The sequence below is a fragment of the Zonotrichia leucophrys genome, chromosome 10 (assembly GCF_028769735.1).
Source record: "Zonotrichia leucophrys gambelii isolate GWCS_2022_RI chromosome 10, RI_Zleu_2.0, whole genome shotgun sequence".
Classification (NCBI taxonomy): Eukaryota; Metazoa; Chordata; class Aves; order Passeriformes; family Passerellidae; genus Zonotrichia; species Zonotrichia leucophrys.
In genome coordinates, this window is record NC_088180.1 from 14,048,637 (window position 1) to 14,065,164 (window position 16,528).

Below are 16,528 nucleotides of genomic sequence, written 5' to 3' on the forward strand. Positions count from 1 at the left end.
CTATTACTCATTGGCCTGCTGCTTGTTGTGAAAAAGGTCACACCAGCAGAGTGGTTAACAGTAAAATCAGAGGAAAGGTTTATGCTGGGGTTAGCTGCAAATTACTATAATTCAGTGTTGAAATCCTGGTGAGCCAGCCAGGGAAGAACTTGATTTATTCTTTTAAAGATGAGAGCACAGATGCTTTTAAAGGATGGAAAGAAAAGGAGATACACTTGTGTGTGAAACATGTATTTTTGATCAAGAAGGAAAGCAACGCTCCATGTTAAGAAGGGTTGTCAGGAGACTGTGCCCCTCGAGAGTGATCCTTCAAGGAAAATAAAATTTCCTATCTGAGCATGACAACTGCAAGCAGGTTCATGTAGGATCTTAATGAGCATGTGTTATTTTTAGGCTACCAACCATTTGAGTAATGCGAGCCCTGATAGCAAAGGTGAGAAGTGGTTTTCTTCAAATCCATCACCGGCTTTGCTGTAACACTGAGCTGGGAAATGAATCTCAAATATAAATATATATGAATATATATATATATATATATATCTCACAAAGTAGGGCACTATGAGAGTCTGAGGTGAGTAGGAGAATGAAGGAGCAGCTGTGCAGCCCCCATTAGTGCTGGTTACTCCATGCCACAGAGCCGTGACTGCAGTGGAGGAGCTGAGCCGAGATGTGCTGACACCCCTGGCACAGGAGGCTGATCACTGCTCCTGGTGTGGCACAAACTGCCAGGTTTGTGCTTTTCTGACAGGCCAGAAGCTGTCAGTTTGTGGTGAGTCAGCCTGAACGGGACAGCTCCCAGATCTGACATTTAATCACTGCCAGGAAGAGGAATGCGGAGACTCCAGAGCTGAGCCAAGGCGCTCGTTCACACTCAGAAATTTATTCAGCAGATTTTCGCCTCCTCCATGTGTTTACAAACAGTTCTGTTTTCCTTGAATATGTCCTTTAATCAAATTTACTAGGCAAATATTTTCTGGTATACATTTGTAAGTTTTCCTGAGCAGTCCAGTTCAGGTATTCAGCAGTGAAAATTCAGATTATTTTGGTGAAGCAAACTGGTTGCATTGTGTGGGCTCACTTGATGGCAGGATACATTTTCAGCTGCAAAGATTCCCATCTACACATTTATTTGTCATAGAAATTCTGTCAGTGGTATTTAAAAGATGTTGAATGAGAAATGTTCCTGCTGGTTGTCTTAGAAGAATGAAATCCTGAGGACACAGTTTGAGTACAAGTGGCTGATCTTGGAGACAGTTTTTACTATACTTTCTGAGTCCTGATTTGTAGTGGGAATCTGAAGATAGAGAAATAAGGTAGTATACAGGTACATTAGCCAGCAAATGAAAGATTAAAGTAGACATGATGTGTTTAAAATATTTCATGGAAGAGGAGAGAGAGAGAGGATGAAGGGATAGATGAAAAGAAGGAAGCAAGGCTTATTTCTGTTAGTAGTCTCTTGCTGTAATTAAATCAATGAGCTCAATTGCTAATGCTAACTTTCAAGGAAAAAATAATAGGGAAACATTGCCCAGAAAACAGTGGAATTTAAATCCACCAAAGATCAATTCTAGAAATTGCAGTCTAATTTTTTTTCCTTTTTTTTTCCTCCAGGTTTCCTATATCAAAACCCCAAAGCAAGTAGATGAATTTATTGAAATCCAGAGCTCAACAGGGACCTGGTACCAGCGGTGGCTGGTCAGAATCACGACTACTTTAAAACAGGTAAAGAGGAGAAAAAAACTTCACACAGTGCTCCAGTGCCTCTTTGCTACAGGTCATTGTACCTTGAAACCCTGACTCCCACCTCAGAAAATCTGGTTTTTGCAAAGAGTTGTAATCTGAGTGCGTTTTCTATGCAGATGTGTGCAAGCTGCCATGCTGCCAGCCGGGCCCCAAAATTGATGCCCCTGTGAGCATCACTGCCTTCCAGCAGTGCAGAGCTTCCAGAAGCAGCCACAGCCCCAAGCACTTGGCTCTCCTCCTGGGCAGATAAATATTGATTCTCTCTCCCCAAGCCTTAAGTGGAATTACCACCTGCAGTGGAGGCAGAAAGTCCTTGCTCTTTGTTCCTGCTGAGACCAAGTTTCTAAGAATATTGTGTTGTCTCCTAGGCTAATTTAACCTTTCACACCTGCTATGCTGCTCACCTAATGCCCATGTAGGACTGTGGAAAACCTTGCTAAAACTTCTAGTGTTGAAGGATGAGGTGAAAATAAAGGAAAGTTCTTCTTAATAGCAATGCAGATGCTATACTATTACTATAATTACATGTCAAGATAAGAGCTTGAGGAGTCACATCCCCTCATGTTCTTGGCGGCATTTTCTGCAGTGAGTCAAGAGCAGAATTTGGTTTGCCTCCTGCTTGGCTTCGTCCCTACCTGATTTCATCTTATACCTTGCAAAATACCAGCTGTGTTTGGGCTTTTGCTCTTCAGAGAGCTTTTGATCTCAGTTTGAAAGCACTCCTGACACCATACATGTATTTGAAAAGATAAAGTTGTCAGAGGGTCTGAGAACAATCTCATATCCACGTTTGCTGATATAACCTGACAGAGACACTGCCTCATACCCAGCCCTGACCATGCACTCCAGCTCATTACAGAGGGCTCAGATCAAGTACTCTGGCACTGAGCTGAATAAGTGAATTTTTGTAAGCCATTTACTCGATAAATATAATTTTGAAAAAAACACTGAATATAAGCCACACATCTGACCTCCCTCTAATGAACCCATTTTTCTGACATTAGGTTTATGATGCACTCAGAAATTAAGCTGTCAAGTGTCTGCTGGGGTGTCCTGGCAGCTAATTCCTTCTTGTGGATTTGTAGGTCTGGGACAACGTGCTATACTGTTTAACAGCCCAGTACAGGATGAACACACTGATGCTGGCTGTGGTTTGGTTTACAATGGCCTTAAGGTAAGGAAGATATTTTATATTTTTCAGGAAACTAAAGCACTATTCAGAGTCTGAATAGTTATTTACACATGTAAATAAACTGTTACAAAATTAATCCTGGTCTTATTTTAAAAAGTCTTTGTGAACTAAGCCTTGCTCCTCTACAAATATTCATCAATCTGACTGCTTTATACGAAGTACAAGGTGCTCTGAACAAATCAGGACTTGAGAAGTGGTTGGTAGCACAGTAATAGACTGACTTTCTCACCTTTAGATCTTTCATTTGATCTTGTCCACACTCACAAAAAAGACACAACCCTACCAGACTCTCAGCTGTTCCTTAGTCTAGATCAAAACTATTCAGGGGAATCTAAGTCTAAACTACAGGTAAATTTTGTCTAACTCTCGCTTGAACTACTCACTTACAGAAATCAGCCCAGTTTGTTTATTGTCTGCTATTTTAATGGGTAGCAAGATTAGGACATTTCTGTATTCCCCAGCCAAGGGGAGCTGAAATGAATTGTCCTGCTTCAAGTGAAGGAGAATGGACCAATTTATTTCTGAGATCAACAGGGTGCTTAGAGTGTAGAAACACTTTGCTCAGTCCTGTGTCAGAACTGAGCAAGGATTTGTGTCAGACATGCCTTCACATTTGGAGTTTAACAAGTTTGTAAGCTGTGAAGTGGGTCTTTGGAAGAATCTTGTGTCCTGATGTGTCTCCCAATCCTGCTGCAGTTACTATGGCCTTATTGTCTGGTTCCCTGACATGATCCGCTATTTCCAAGACGAGGCGTATGATTCCCGGGTGAAGATCTTTGATGAGGAAGAAGTGTCCCATTTCACCTTCAATTTCACCCTGGAAAACCAGATCCATAGAAATGGGGAATACAGGAACGACAAGTAAGTGAACAGAATTTGCTTTGATGCATTCAAACTGAAATTATTTTCTAGAAAGCTCTTTCTTTCTTTTCCATTTTCCATCATCATGAACTTCTCTGTTGTTCTTTCGGACACTCAATCTAAATCTCTCAAGTCCCAGAGCAAGTTTTGACAGACAAAGAGTTTTTTAATCCTTTTTTTCCACCTACTTTGCCTCTGTCACTGACTCCTGCAGAACCCAGGGGATGCCAGTGAGGAGTTCTACTTCCAGCAGCCCTGAGCTGGGATCAGGGCAGCAAGTGCCCACCTGGCTGTGCTGGGCAGCCTTGCATGCAGAGGTGACTTCTTTTCCTTAGCCCACACTGACATCTACTGGGCTTGGGCAGACACTGGTAATGAAATTGCTGCTGGATTTCCAAAATAAAAAGCTATTTCTTCTTGAAGTCCACTATATGAATTACCCCAGTCTCCATCCTGCAGCCCATTAGTGCAAACTGGGCTATGGCCATGATGGGGTGCTTCTCCCACTGCAGTCACTGTCTCCCTACAGATGAGTCACCTTCTGTTTTAGTGTTTTGAAGTCAGTGCATTTGCTCCAGCAGAACATCATTGCTTTCCTTCCCTTTGTCCTCCTATTTGGGCCGGCCTTGATTTTTCTTCTGCATCCAGCCTGCATCCCAATCACTCTATGTTCCACAGCAGTGTAAAGCCTGATCATTCCATTACTACTATTCAAAATCCCAATAAAAAGGAAAAATATCCCTCTGTAATTTCTGGGATCTCATTGCCCCAGGTAGACTTAACAGGATGCTGCTCCAGCTGCCTTGCTGGAGGCAGCTCCTCCCTATATTCAATGTTACACAAAACACACAAAGACTGTTTTAATCTTCACAGCTGAAATCACGTCCTATTGCCCAGCCAGGTTGTTCTAATCCCCTCAGAAACCATTTCCTTGCTATATATTTTATATATTTGATGAGGGACCCCAACATGTGTCCTCATGTCCTTCCATACACCTTCCCTGCAACAAGGAGCTGAGCTTGATGATGCAAACCTAGCCTTACCATTCCTGTCCCACAAAAGAAAGTGGTTAGAAGTGGATGTTGGTCAAATTTAGGGACTGGGGACATTTTTCTTATGCCTACAGGAGGTGCTGAATTTTCACTAACCTCACTGAGAATTAAGGATACTCAACACTGGCTGGTTGAAGACATAAAACTGATGTAAATCACTATTCTCCCACCTTGGCCCTCTCCATTTCAAATACTCAAAACCTCATCAAGCTAAATTACAGTAATACCCAGAAATTATCTCAGAATGGTTTACAGCTGTGTTTGCTCTGCAGCCCTTGGCTGTTAGCTAAAACTCCGTGCATCACCAGGCCATTGCTTTCTGAGTCTTCTAAAGTTGGGTGTTTAAAAAGCAAACTGCAGGAGGGAAAATGGGTTTTAACAGCCTTTAGGAGTAAATACATTACAAGGAGTAAATACATCACTGAGAAAATGCAGAACAGCTTAAGTTTTGCTGTAACCTGTGAGACCCTCTACATGGAGCAAAACACTTGAATAACCTTCTTGTGGTATTTTGTGCATTAATAATTTCTGTTAGTAGGCTCAGTCAAGAAGCCCTGCAGTGCTCATTTAAAGGTGTAAACAACCATCACGTTATGCTGTGTTAAAAGTGCTCAATTCAATTAAGCTGCAGAGTCTATGTTAGAAGGCTTTTTTTTCATTTGGTGACAGTCATGGCCTCTTTAACTGGAGCAATAATGCTTGTTCTTAATAGCTTCTTACATCTCCTAAACATGTCTGTGCATTACCTAATACATCTTCTCAGTGTTCCTGCAAAATCTCACAGGTAAATCAATATTGTGTCATCCTTCAGGCAGCCAGGTCAGACATGTCACACTTCCCATCAGAGGAGAAATCAATCACCTGACACAGTTTATTATTTTTAGTGAAATCTGTTTTCATTACATGGTAAGTAATAAACCTCAAACAGAGATGGTTACAAGCAGAACTCAGATTATCTCCCCACTCTCTCCAGAATCCCTGCTGCATTTTCACTTAAAAAATCACTTTGAGTTTAAACAACTGTCAGAAACCTTTCACCAAATGGCTCAATAGGCTCCTGATAATGTCTGCTTTTATTTACGATGGAGGAAGGGGGAGACTAAGGAAGGCAGCAAGGTCAGCTCATGAAGGAAATGCCCTGCATTGAGTCAAATTCCGTCATCTTCAGACAGATTAGGACTGAACACAAGAGGATTTGTGTCCCCTCAGCTTTAGAAGCACATTTTCTCAGATATGATTATTGTGAGGAATATAAAAACTGCACAAATCCTATAAGATCCATGTCTCTTCTAAAAAAATACTCTTCAGACCCTTCCCTCCTAATAAAACACAGAAGCAACACCTTTTCTGTAAACAAACTAGAAATTAGAATTAGTGCTCTGTCTCTTGAAATAGCCATTACACACTATACAGTGTAGAAAATATCTTAAAGCACAGAGTGAGGTTCTGTTTCCTGCCCCACAGATTTATTGGCATGAAATTCAAGGAGGTGAGATTTGAGGATTCATTATTTGAGGATTGCTACTTTGAAGATGTGAGATCCACTGAGACCTTCTTTGAAAACTGCACCATCATCTCTACTGTCTTTTATAACACCGGTAATGGGATTCCTGCTGCGGTGTCATCTCTGTAACTGGGAACTTTTTTTATCATGAAACTATTTTATTAGAACTATTTTATCTGCTTTCTGGGAGAAAGGATGGTGGGGATCTGTGTGTTGGAGTGTGTGCTGGGTAATGAGAGTGATGCTGGAGGAAAAGAGTGTGATGCATTTGGAAGGAGACCTCAGATGGCTCCATCAGAGATTTTGATCCCATGGCTTCTGGCGTCTCTGGGTGTATGGGAAATGCCAAATTCTGTACTCAGGCCCTGACAGGTTAAAGGAATGGCAAAATTCTCAGCACTTTACAGCTCTACTCAGTAAAACTGGCTTAAAATATAAATTCAAGCCACCGGCAGTTGAAGATCATCAGCAGTAAAGTAAGTCACTAATTTATATCAAAAGTCACTAATAAAATTCACTTTAAAAAGCCATTAATTTATAAAAAAAAAACAAACCTCTTAACTTCTACTCTAATAAAGAACAAATGATAATGCTATGAGAACTAAAGGCTGCATTGCCCTGTCCTTGTGGCATGGGGATACTAGTTCAGTATACTGAGTGTACTCCACAAATAAAAGGAGTGTATGAGTTTGCATCTGCCAGGAGCCAAAGGCTCAGCTGGAGTTTGCCACTCCAATAAATTTCCACTGAAATAAATACTCCCTGGCCATTTCCAATAGATGAGAAACCTTTTGGGTCTTTGTTTTGGTCCTTGCTGTTGTATGAGAAGAGTTCAGCCAAGCAGGGTCAAGCTTTGCCTCTTTCCCTCCCAGATCTCTACGAACACAAATTCATCAACTGCAGGCTCATCAACAGCACCTTCATGAAGGAGAAGGAAGGCTGCCACATCGACTTTGAGGAGGACAATGATTTCCTCATCTACCTGGTCAGCTTCCTGGGCAGCCTGTCCGTGCTGCCAGGCAACATCATCTCTGCTCTGCTCATGGACAAAATCGGGAGGATAAAGATGATTGGTGAGTGGGGATGGCGGTGATGGGGCAGGACAGGGTGGAGCTCAGCCCTGCAAACAGCCCTGCTCAGTGTGAATTTGTCATCCCCAAAACGAAAGGAGCAGAAGGATAAAGACTAGAGGGTCAGGCAGGTGATCTGTGCCAGTAAGTGACCTACTCCCCACCTCCTCACCCTGCTTTTCTGTGTGTCAGTAACATTTTTTTAAAATTTATTTTGCCTTTTGTGTCAAATCCGGCATGTTTTTGCAGAGTTCAGCAAATCAGGGTCAGAGCGAAAAAAGGAGCTCTTGGTCCTGTTGGGTTGCTGCTGAAGTCCAAAGCCTCTGTATAAATGAATGAACATTTTGCTTGTAGCAATGAATATTCACAAAGGTTATTTGATGTGGCAGCTTGACAGCCTAGGAGTTCCCTCTTTTGGTTTTTTATCTGATTTTCACATGATTGCACAAGCAGCTTCAGAGACCATATGGTAAATTAACTGGCCATGTCACAGCCAAGAAAGGAGCCACCCTTTAGCATCATGGGAATAAGTTATCAAGTTATCACCTTATCAGCTTTATGAATACTTTGGGAATTGCTGGTGTTGCAGCCTCCAGGGTTCAGACCTTGCTCCCATCCCATGATATGGGAATCATGCCCTGAGGGACAGCCAAAGGAATGTAATAAAATCAGGGATGTGGCTCAGGGGTAAGGGATGAATCACTCTCTTGAGCTCCTCTCTCTCCTCTGAGAACACAGGGAAGGTTTAGCTCAGCCTCACCTGCAGACAGGTTAAAGTAGAGCAAGATTACTGTCTCAGGAATTTACACTGAGGGAAAATGAGCTTTCATGTGGTGAATTTGAAAAAGACCCAAACAAACCAGAGGCCTGTGAGAAATAAATTAGAGGAAGCTGAATGAGAATCAGATTGTCCATCCTGCAAACATGTCAGCATTTCAGCATTTTCATCTGGAATTGAGATGACAGCTGGAGCCCTAAATGCTTATTTCTCCTGCAAAAAGATGAGAACAGGACAAAAATTAGTAATGACATGCTGAAACGCTTCACTATGGAATTTCCAATTGAAAGAGCCTTCTGGCATCCCACCTGTATTACTCTGTGGAACATATTATTTCTGGTCAGCTTAACAGGAAAACTGAATTTCTCCTTTGTGTTATGTGCTTTTCTGGGGCTTCAATTCATTTTTATCACTTTCTGCCAAACTTTATCTTGTGCAAAACAGCAGATCTTTTAGTGCCTTGACCAGTGCTGGGCTGGGCTTTTGCAGCAGGGGGAATATCCACAGCACACTGTGGGGATGTGGTCTGGCCTTGTACCATGGAGGAGAAGGGGACAAGGAGTCTTGCACAGCAGCTTTTCATAGGCAGGCCACTGCAGTGGCAAGATGCAATATAATGTCCAAAATGAAGCATTTTAGTTACTCTTCAACATCCAAATTATTTTGGATGATGTGCTAAATTGACTCCAAAACCACCAAACAGAGAAAATTGTTTGCTTTCCTGGTAATAAATGGAGATATTTCAGTGATAACAGAACATTCTGGTGAAAAATAGTTTGATTTTTCCCAAATTTTATCTTTCAGTTGAAAATTCTCAATGGGGTAGAAAGCAGTGATGTAGCTATTAATATTTCTGAATCTGAACTGTGCCTAACTGAGCATGAATGCTCTCACTTTCTCCCTCGGTGATGTTCATAAAATTATGGCTCCTGTGCAAATGTGCCATGAAATCTAATGATGTTCTTATAATTAAAAGAGACCTCAAGTGCTTCATACAAGTGACTGTAAATTATCCTAATTGGGACTAGAAATGTGTCAAGTGATACGATATGAAACGCACAAGCTTATCACTAGAAACTCAAGTTGAAAAACCTTCACAATGATGCTTCCTCCTCATTGACTTTCATGTTTACTTGCCTCTGCTCTTCCTGGGTCCATCTGGAAGTCTGAGATGCTGGAAGCCTGCCTGGAATTGCCTGTCTTCCCAGTCTTTGTAGAGCAGGACTATCAGCAAGATCAGGTGGACTTTGAGAACATTTCCAGGCTGGCTTCCAGCATCAGAGAATGACAGATAGGCAGCATCAAGGTGTTTTTGGATCCTCAGAGATTTAATAGTTATTGGGATGAAATGCCATCACTTGAAATCCATCTTTAACAAATGTATTTATTCAGCTGTTGTCGCTATAGGACACCAGACAACACGAGCGCACACACTGCTGTTCTCAGGGTGAAGAAAAGGGAAGTTTATTTTCTGACTCTAACATTTATGATTTTCTAACAGTGACAGTGGATTGGAGGGTGAAAGTGCCACCTCTCCAATGACACTGGAACAACCAACAGTCTATCAAATTTCCCTTTTTCTATAAAAGAATGCAAAACGATAAGCTATTTGCAGAAAGTGCGCGAGAAAGTTTGCTACAAGGATGCGAACGTCAGAAGGCTTAGAAAATCTTAAAAAATGGTGACAGTGCCACCTCTCCAATGACACTGGACAAACCAACAGTCTATCAGATTAGAAAAGAATAAAAGAATAAGAAACAATAGGCTATTTACAGAAAGTGTGCGAGAAAGTTTGCTACAAGGACACAAACCACATAAGGCTTAGAAAATCTTAAAAATTCAGGGCGACAAGAGTCAGGGGAAGAGTACAATCAGGCAAGAAGCTGTACCAGTGTTTTTCTGTTGGTTCCCCCTGCAGGCGGCTCGATGCTGATCTCTGCCGTGTGCTGCTTCTTCCTGTTCTTCGGGAACAGCGAGTCGGCGATGATCGGCTGGCAGTGCCTCTTCTGCGGGGCCAGCATCGCCGCCTGGAACGCCCTGGATGTCATCACCGTGGAGCTCTACCCCACCGACAAAAGGTGCTCAGAACATTTCTTCTCAAATCCCCACCCTCTGCCTAGTCCTCCTGGTTCCCAGCGAAAAAAGCTATGTATTTTTATTTATTTTACTTTCACCAGTCCTTCAGGGCTGTGTAGTCCGGGGTCAGAACAGAACTACTCTGCAAGCATAGTTCTGCATGCATGGCAGGTTGAACACAGGGATCACGTGGACATATGGAAATTATCGGCTGATAAATCAAAGAATCAGAGAATCATGATATCACAGAATGGTTTGAGTTGGAAGGGACCTTAAAGATCAACTAGTTATAAAATGAAGGAAGTACTCTGTCATTTCCATGGATGTGCATGGAGGTCTGGCCTTTCACACTGCATCCCCATCCTCTCATCATGGCTCATCACTGGAGCAGCCCTCCCATCCAAAACCTGGAGAAAACCATGTAGACAGAGTGATTTGGGACATGGGGAAGATCAAGAGACTTTGGGACAATGTCCTCTGGATTAAATCTTTCCTCATATTATTATAAGCCCCTTTTTGCCTTTTTCAGACTCTTGGGGCAAGCCAGAAATGAAGGAGAGGGATCTGCACATTAAAAGAAGTGGACTTTTAGCTGCTGGGTGAAACAGAATTTAGAGGAAAGCTATGGTCTCTGGTGACAATCCAGTCCGGACAGCCCTTGGAAGGGCTTTGAGGAGATCTAGAGCAGATTTTGTCCTCCTGTCTTTGGAGAGGGCAAAGGCTGACAGAGTGGGCCATTCTAGAGCTAGGGAGAAGGTAGAATGAAAAGGAGAAATGAGTGCACACAGACTTTCTTCCCATTCACACAGACACACAAAACAGCTGCATCTATTTATCTACTGATTTATTCCACCCAGTTTTGCTTGCTAGAAGCATAGCCTGGGAAGCATAAGAGCATTCACAAAAATACCCATCCAAACCTTCTGTAGCTGTGCCAGAACCTGCCTCCCAACCATTGCTTTCTGCTTTTCCTCCCCACAGGGCAACAGCCTTTGGCATCCTCAACGGGCTTTGCAAGTTTGGTGCCATCCTGGGGAACTCCATCTTCTCCTCCTTCGTAGGGATAACCAAGGTGGTTCCCATCCTCCTGGCCTCCTCCGCCCTGGTTGGGGGTGGCCTGCTGGCTCTGCGCCTGCCAGAGACTCGAGAGCAGGTCCTGATGTGAGCAGCAGAGGCCGTGGGGGCTTGCGGGGGGTGGGGGCAGATGTAGGAGAAGAACAAAAAAGAGCCATGTCTGGAAAACCCAAAACGTTCATTCTGTGCTGTTCCGTCGGCACCTCAAAGCAAGGGGAAGAAGAACAAAGAACAACCCGCAGGGATTTAAACAAAACCATCGTTCCTGACCTTATTACAGCCACGACTGGTGCATGCAGCCCCCACACGCCCCTTGCAGAGCTTGGGAGCCCCCCCTGTCCCTGTCCATCCCCCTGCAAGGACACCAGAGGCAGACAGCAGCTCCGTGCCCGCGTGGAGGACAGGCAGGAGGACAGACCCGACCCTCCTGCCCTGCCCAGCTGGAACCCCGGCCCTGCCCAGCCATCTAGCTGTGCTCAGGCACACAGAGCATCCAGGGAGGGCAGGTAACACACCTGCTCCAGGTGAGCTCCAGCCATAGGGCTAACAGTGGCAGATGTGGCCACTGGCCCCAGCTGTTTTGATTTTGGGATTACCACTCCACCCTGGAAGAGTGAGAGTCCTGATTCATCGAGGATGTGAGGGTGGGTGCTCAGCTGTCTCAGAAGACTCAGAGCTTCAAAGCTCTTTACTGTCTCCACTTGGGCACAGGGAATTACTAGACACTTTCTTGCTGTGGAAGAGAAATATATAAACAATTATATATATATACATATATTTGTGTATTTACACCTACTTGCAAACTTACATACACCCATTGAAGTGATCAGCTATTAAAATTTAGGATTTCTAATTTCTGCACCCTTTAGAGGATTTTAAGAGTGGCACCAAAACCAAATCCCAGTAATTCAAGTTTATCAGGAGTCATGACCAACTCAGTGACACTTTGCTCTTTACATCAAGATACCAAATATTTAAATGTCTTAGTGGCTGGGAATATATATTTCTATAATGATTAAGAGGGTTTTTTCCTTACAGCTTTCACAGAGGAGAAATTGATATGATATTGGAGCATTCCACAAACCAAATGTGTACATATTATCCAGTGTAAATAGGGGATTTTTGCCTAATACCTAGAGAATGGTAACTGTGAATTTACCAGCATTTTAGCCATATTATTTGAAGAATATGATGCTTGATTTTCTAATATACTTGGGTCTCATTGAAACACTGTAAGCACAGTTACTTAAAGCCATTTAACTTGTTACACAGGGAATGCACACAGCAAGCTTTCACTGTACAGAACATTAAATTCCCCATTAAGTGGCACAGTTTAGCTTGATATCCTGTGGAGAACATTTCTGAAATTTGTGTGCCCTTTTTATCATACCACTTAAGTCCTGTTGCACCTAGAGGCAAAGTGAGTTGTGTATTTTGGGGTGTGTTTTCCTGGGAAACCAGAAGGAAAAGCACCCTGCTCAATAACTCACCAGTGCTCACAATGGATGAGATAACACTAATTATACCCTTTGCAACAAGCTCAGCAACAGAGCAGAATTGATCTGAAACCAACACATAGTGCAGCTAATTTGTCAAACCAAGATATTCTGTGACATAAAAAAGTTCTTTTGTACTTTTGCTGGTGATCTCATTTACCTTTTGTTGGATCTTTGTCAGGTTTTGTTTGTTTTCATTTTTTTTGGTGAATTTTTTTTTTTAAAGAAAACCAAGCAAGGCTAGGCTGAGATCCTGCAGGAGTGATGTCTCACAGCCCTGCCTTTGGCTGCACAGGCACAGCCCCTTGCACTTAGCCCAGGCTGCAGCTGTGGGACTCAGCGTGGTGCTGCTGAAGGACACAGCAGGGTCAGATCACAAGCAGCAAATCCTTGCCAATGAGGCAAAAGCCTCTAATGAGCATCACTTTTATCATTGTGTCAATCAGGGATAAACACTCGTGGATCAGCTAGGCTACAATGGGCTGTTTTTGAGAGTTTTGACCTTTATTCTGAGGTTTATGAAATTGATGAAATCACAAGCTGCTATAATAACTGAGCTTATTATGCATCATTTCTTCATTTTAAGGGTAGATTAGGCTTTTTTTAATTACTATTTATTCTATTTGTCTTCAAAACAGCAACGTTCCTTCTCTAAGGTAGGAGTGAATGTAATTATGTCCTTTGGCAGCAGTTCACAGCTTCTGTTCAGAATCACAGCCTAGAATGTGGGTATTTTCTCTAAGAATATCTGGTCCTTTTGCATGATGAGAAACAGTTTAAATATGTATTTTAACACAAAAGGTCACCATGACCTTTAGGTTTCATCCATTTTGTTGGGCTGTGCTTGCCAGTTGTCACATTGCAACTGGACAGAGGGGGAGAAATTTTGTTTCATTTTCTGGATTATTCATTTGTGCAGCTCTGAGGAACTAGAACCTATTTGCCTAAATATTTATTTTGCATAACATTCCTATTTACATGTCACCCAAAGCTCACAGCAAACCTGTTTGTGTTCTCCATTGACATTTTGCAGTGACATTAATGACATCATTTATTTTGCAAAACTTCCCTGTTAATTTCCAGAGAAGGAAGAAACTGAAATCATGAGGAGATAGAAATGGCAAGGTAATATTAGGAAATATTATCCAATATTAGAAACCCTTCTTCCTTACAAAATGGCTCTTTCACAGGCTGCTAAACCTTACCCCACAGACCAGCTGGGATGAGGCAAAGAGTAATGGGATCTCATTGTCAGTGTCACCTGGAAATTCTTTGCACCCTAAAATCCATGGGTCAGTCACTTGAGGGCTAAAGGAATATTGGATGTGTTGGGACAAGGCTCCTACCCCTGGACTGACCAGGGAGTTTGTGACCAACAGGAGAGAGCAACCACACAGAGATAAAGGATTGTTGTCCTCAGATAAAGGACAACAGTGAGCAGAGAGGAAGAAAGGAAAAGCTGAGGAGAGCTCCCATTACCCAGCTCAGACACACAGGGTTGGACTGAATGGATTGCCATTATTCTCAGCTGAAAAGCAGAGGGAATGTGTGAGACCCTGGAGATGGCTTGTCCTGGACAGTCCTGCTTTCTTCAGGGACAAAGAGATCCAGGGCAGCAGCTCCAGCTCAGGCATTGCATTTGTGACACCTGGGCTGGCATCTCCCACCCAGTTCAGTGGGGACAGGCTTAGCCAATATTTCCAATGTGCTTATTTGCTGTCCTTGCCATGGTGTAAATCAGTGTAGGTGTCACACTGCTCTCTCCAGAGCAGAACAGCAACTGGGTGCAGCCTCCTCTTCACTGGCTGGGGTTTGTTTTGGGCTCAGTTTCAAGCCTTGGCCACCTGCTAGGATTAGCCTCAGTCACAGATCCTTGAGCCTCAGGCAAGGGAAGATTTCTCCTCAGGCACCTCCTCTGATGGCTCAGCTTAATTTCTGCTGTAAAATCAGCATTGTTCCTGCTGTTCAAGGGCAAACACATCTCCCTCAGTTCCCCTGCCCAGATCTGCCACAGTGACTGTCTCTGCCTGGGATACACTGGACCATCCACAGAAAAACCTGCTGACCACAGCTCCCCTGATGGTCTCTGCACAGCACCATCTCCATGGATTTGTGAACTTCACTGCAGCAGGGACACAGAGCAAGGACCAAGGCAGGGGACTTGCCTTAAATCCCAAAGACCTCTTCTAGAGGACAGCTGGATCTCCTCATGCAGTGTGGCACAGCAGGACAGCCACTTAGCCAGGGACACTGTGGCATGGGGAAGGTGAATTTAGCAAGCCCAAACTGGCCTGATGTGGCTTTGTGATTCCATCTGTACAGCACTGGACTGTGAGGGGTCCATTGCTGAATTTCTGAGCATGCAGACACATTTATAGGAACACCAAGCACTGTTGATACTATTATTAAAGACCAGTGGTATTACAATAAGAGTTCTGCCTGCTTGTGTTCCCTGTTGATTTAGCAGGTTGTGGTATTGTGATTTATTTACTCCAGCTGTGCAGGACAGCTCCTGTTGCTGCCTTTGGCTCTGCTACATCCCAGAGGTGGTGGCTGCAGTGCTGGGTGGGGTGAGCCCCTCCTTGCCCATATCAACATCACTCTTTGAAATTCCTTGAAATGCTCTGGGACTTACAAAAGGTGGTGTATGGGATCTTTTGGACTATGAAGGGGGTCAGTCTTGGAAAACCCACATCCAGTGCCAGAGGTTCTGCACACTGGGAAGGGCTCAGGCATCCTCATGTCCTTCAGTGACGCTGGAGAGGCACTGAGGGATGTTCCCCAAGCCTGGGAGTGGTCCAGCCCCAAGGCTGCCTTCACAAAGGGGCACAGAGCAGGACTGCATGGAGCTGAGCATCAGCTCATCTGCATCCATCTGCAGATTCCAGGTCCCTTCCAGGTCCTGCTTTGAGACCTCCAACAGCAGAGTATACTCTAATGCTCTTAAGGAGTCCTTTTATATACCCTGCTCATGTCCTTTGACTTCCCAAAGGAGTCACAAAAGCTGAGAGGATATTTTTAGGTTTATTTGTAGATTTGAGCCCTATGTATTTTATTTTGCATTAAGTTTCTCCCTCAGTTTCTCACTTTTATATTAGCAAATGCTGCTTTTAGGAAGATTCAAGCCTGGGAACTGTGAAGGAAACAAAATGAAATTAATTTCTTTGCTGTATGTGATGCTAGTGCTGTATAAATGTACACACACTGCAAGTTCCACTGTAAATAACACCTGGTGTCGTGCTTTAATGGAAAGTTTCATTTAGATGTTCTGTCAACTCTGTGTGTGAAATAGCCAATTCCAGTCCCTTGGTTCCTTTTCTTCATTTTAAACCTCCTTTTATTTTTTTATTTGATCTGTGTCTGGTCGTCACTGGAAATTGCAGCTGTTCCAATGGATTTGTTTTTGTTCTCTCTGTCACATTAAAAGGCTGGAAGAAAAAGAATGGCTCTTGTAGTGTTTGTGTTTAATGAACATTTTGAGCCTTTTCACAAGGGCTCTTCTGGGTAACTTTGTACCCTGACACTGTAGGGGCTTTCTTTGATGCTTGCTACTTGTTCATCCTCCTCCTTTCATACAATCCCAACTCAATTAAGTCTGCCTTCTATCACAATCCTTTCACACCATGCACTACCAAGCACAGGACACGAGAAAATCTTTACCCTGAGACATTTTCTGATAGGA

The 16,528-nt window shown here is 43.2% G+C and overlaps 1 protein-coding gene across 4 annotated transcripts in view; it reads left to right on the forward strand.

The window, feature by feature from the left end:
- The window catches only part of SV2B (synaptic vesicle glycoprotein 2B), a 63,600-nt gene extending 47,311 nt beyond the window's left edge, over positions 1-16,289 (forward strand). For all 4 annotated transcript variants that reach the window (XM_064721909.1, XM_064721907.1, XM_064721908.1 and 1 more), the window contains 7 exons: positions 1,612-1,722; positions 2,829-2,917; positions 3,632-3,796; positions 6,313-6,446; positions 7,225-7,425; positions 10,119-10,278; positions 11,258-16,289. In XM_064721909.1, coding sequence (XP_064577979.1) covers positions 1,612-1,722; positions 2,829-2,917; positions 3,632-3,796; positions 6,313-6,446; positions 7,225-7,425; positions 10,119-10,278; positions 11,258-11,441 — 1,044 coding nt within the window. In that variant the 3' untranslated portion in view covers positions 11,442-16,289. The remainder of the gene's footprint in view (positions 1-1,611; positions 1,723-2,828; positions 2,918-3,631; positions 3,797-6,312; positions 6,447-7,224; positions 7,426-10,118; positions 10,279-11,257) is intronic.
- The last annotated feature ends 239 nt before the right edge of the window (positions 16,290-16,528 follow it).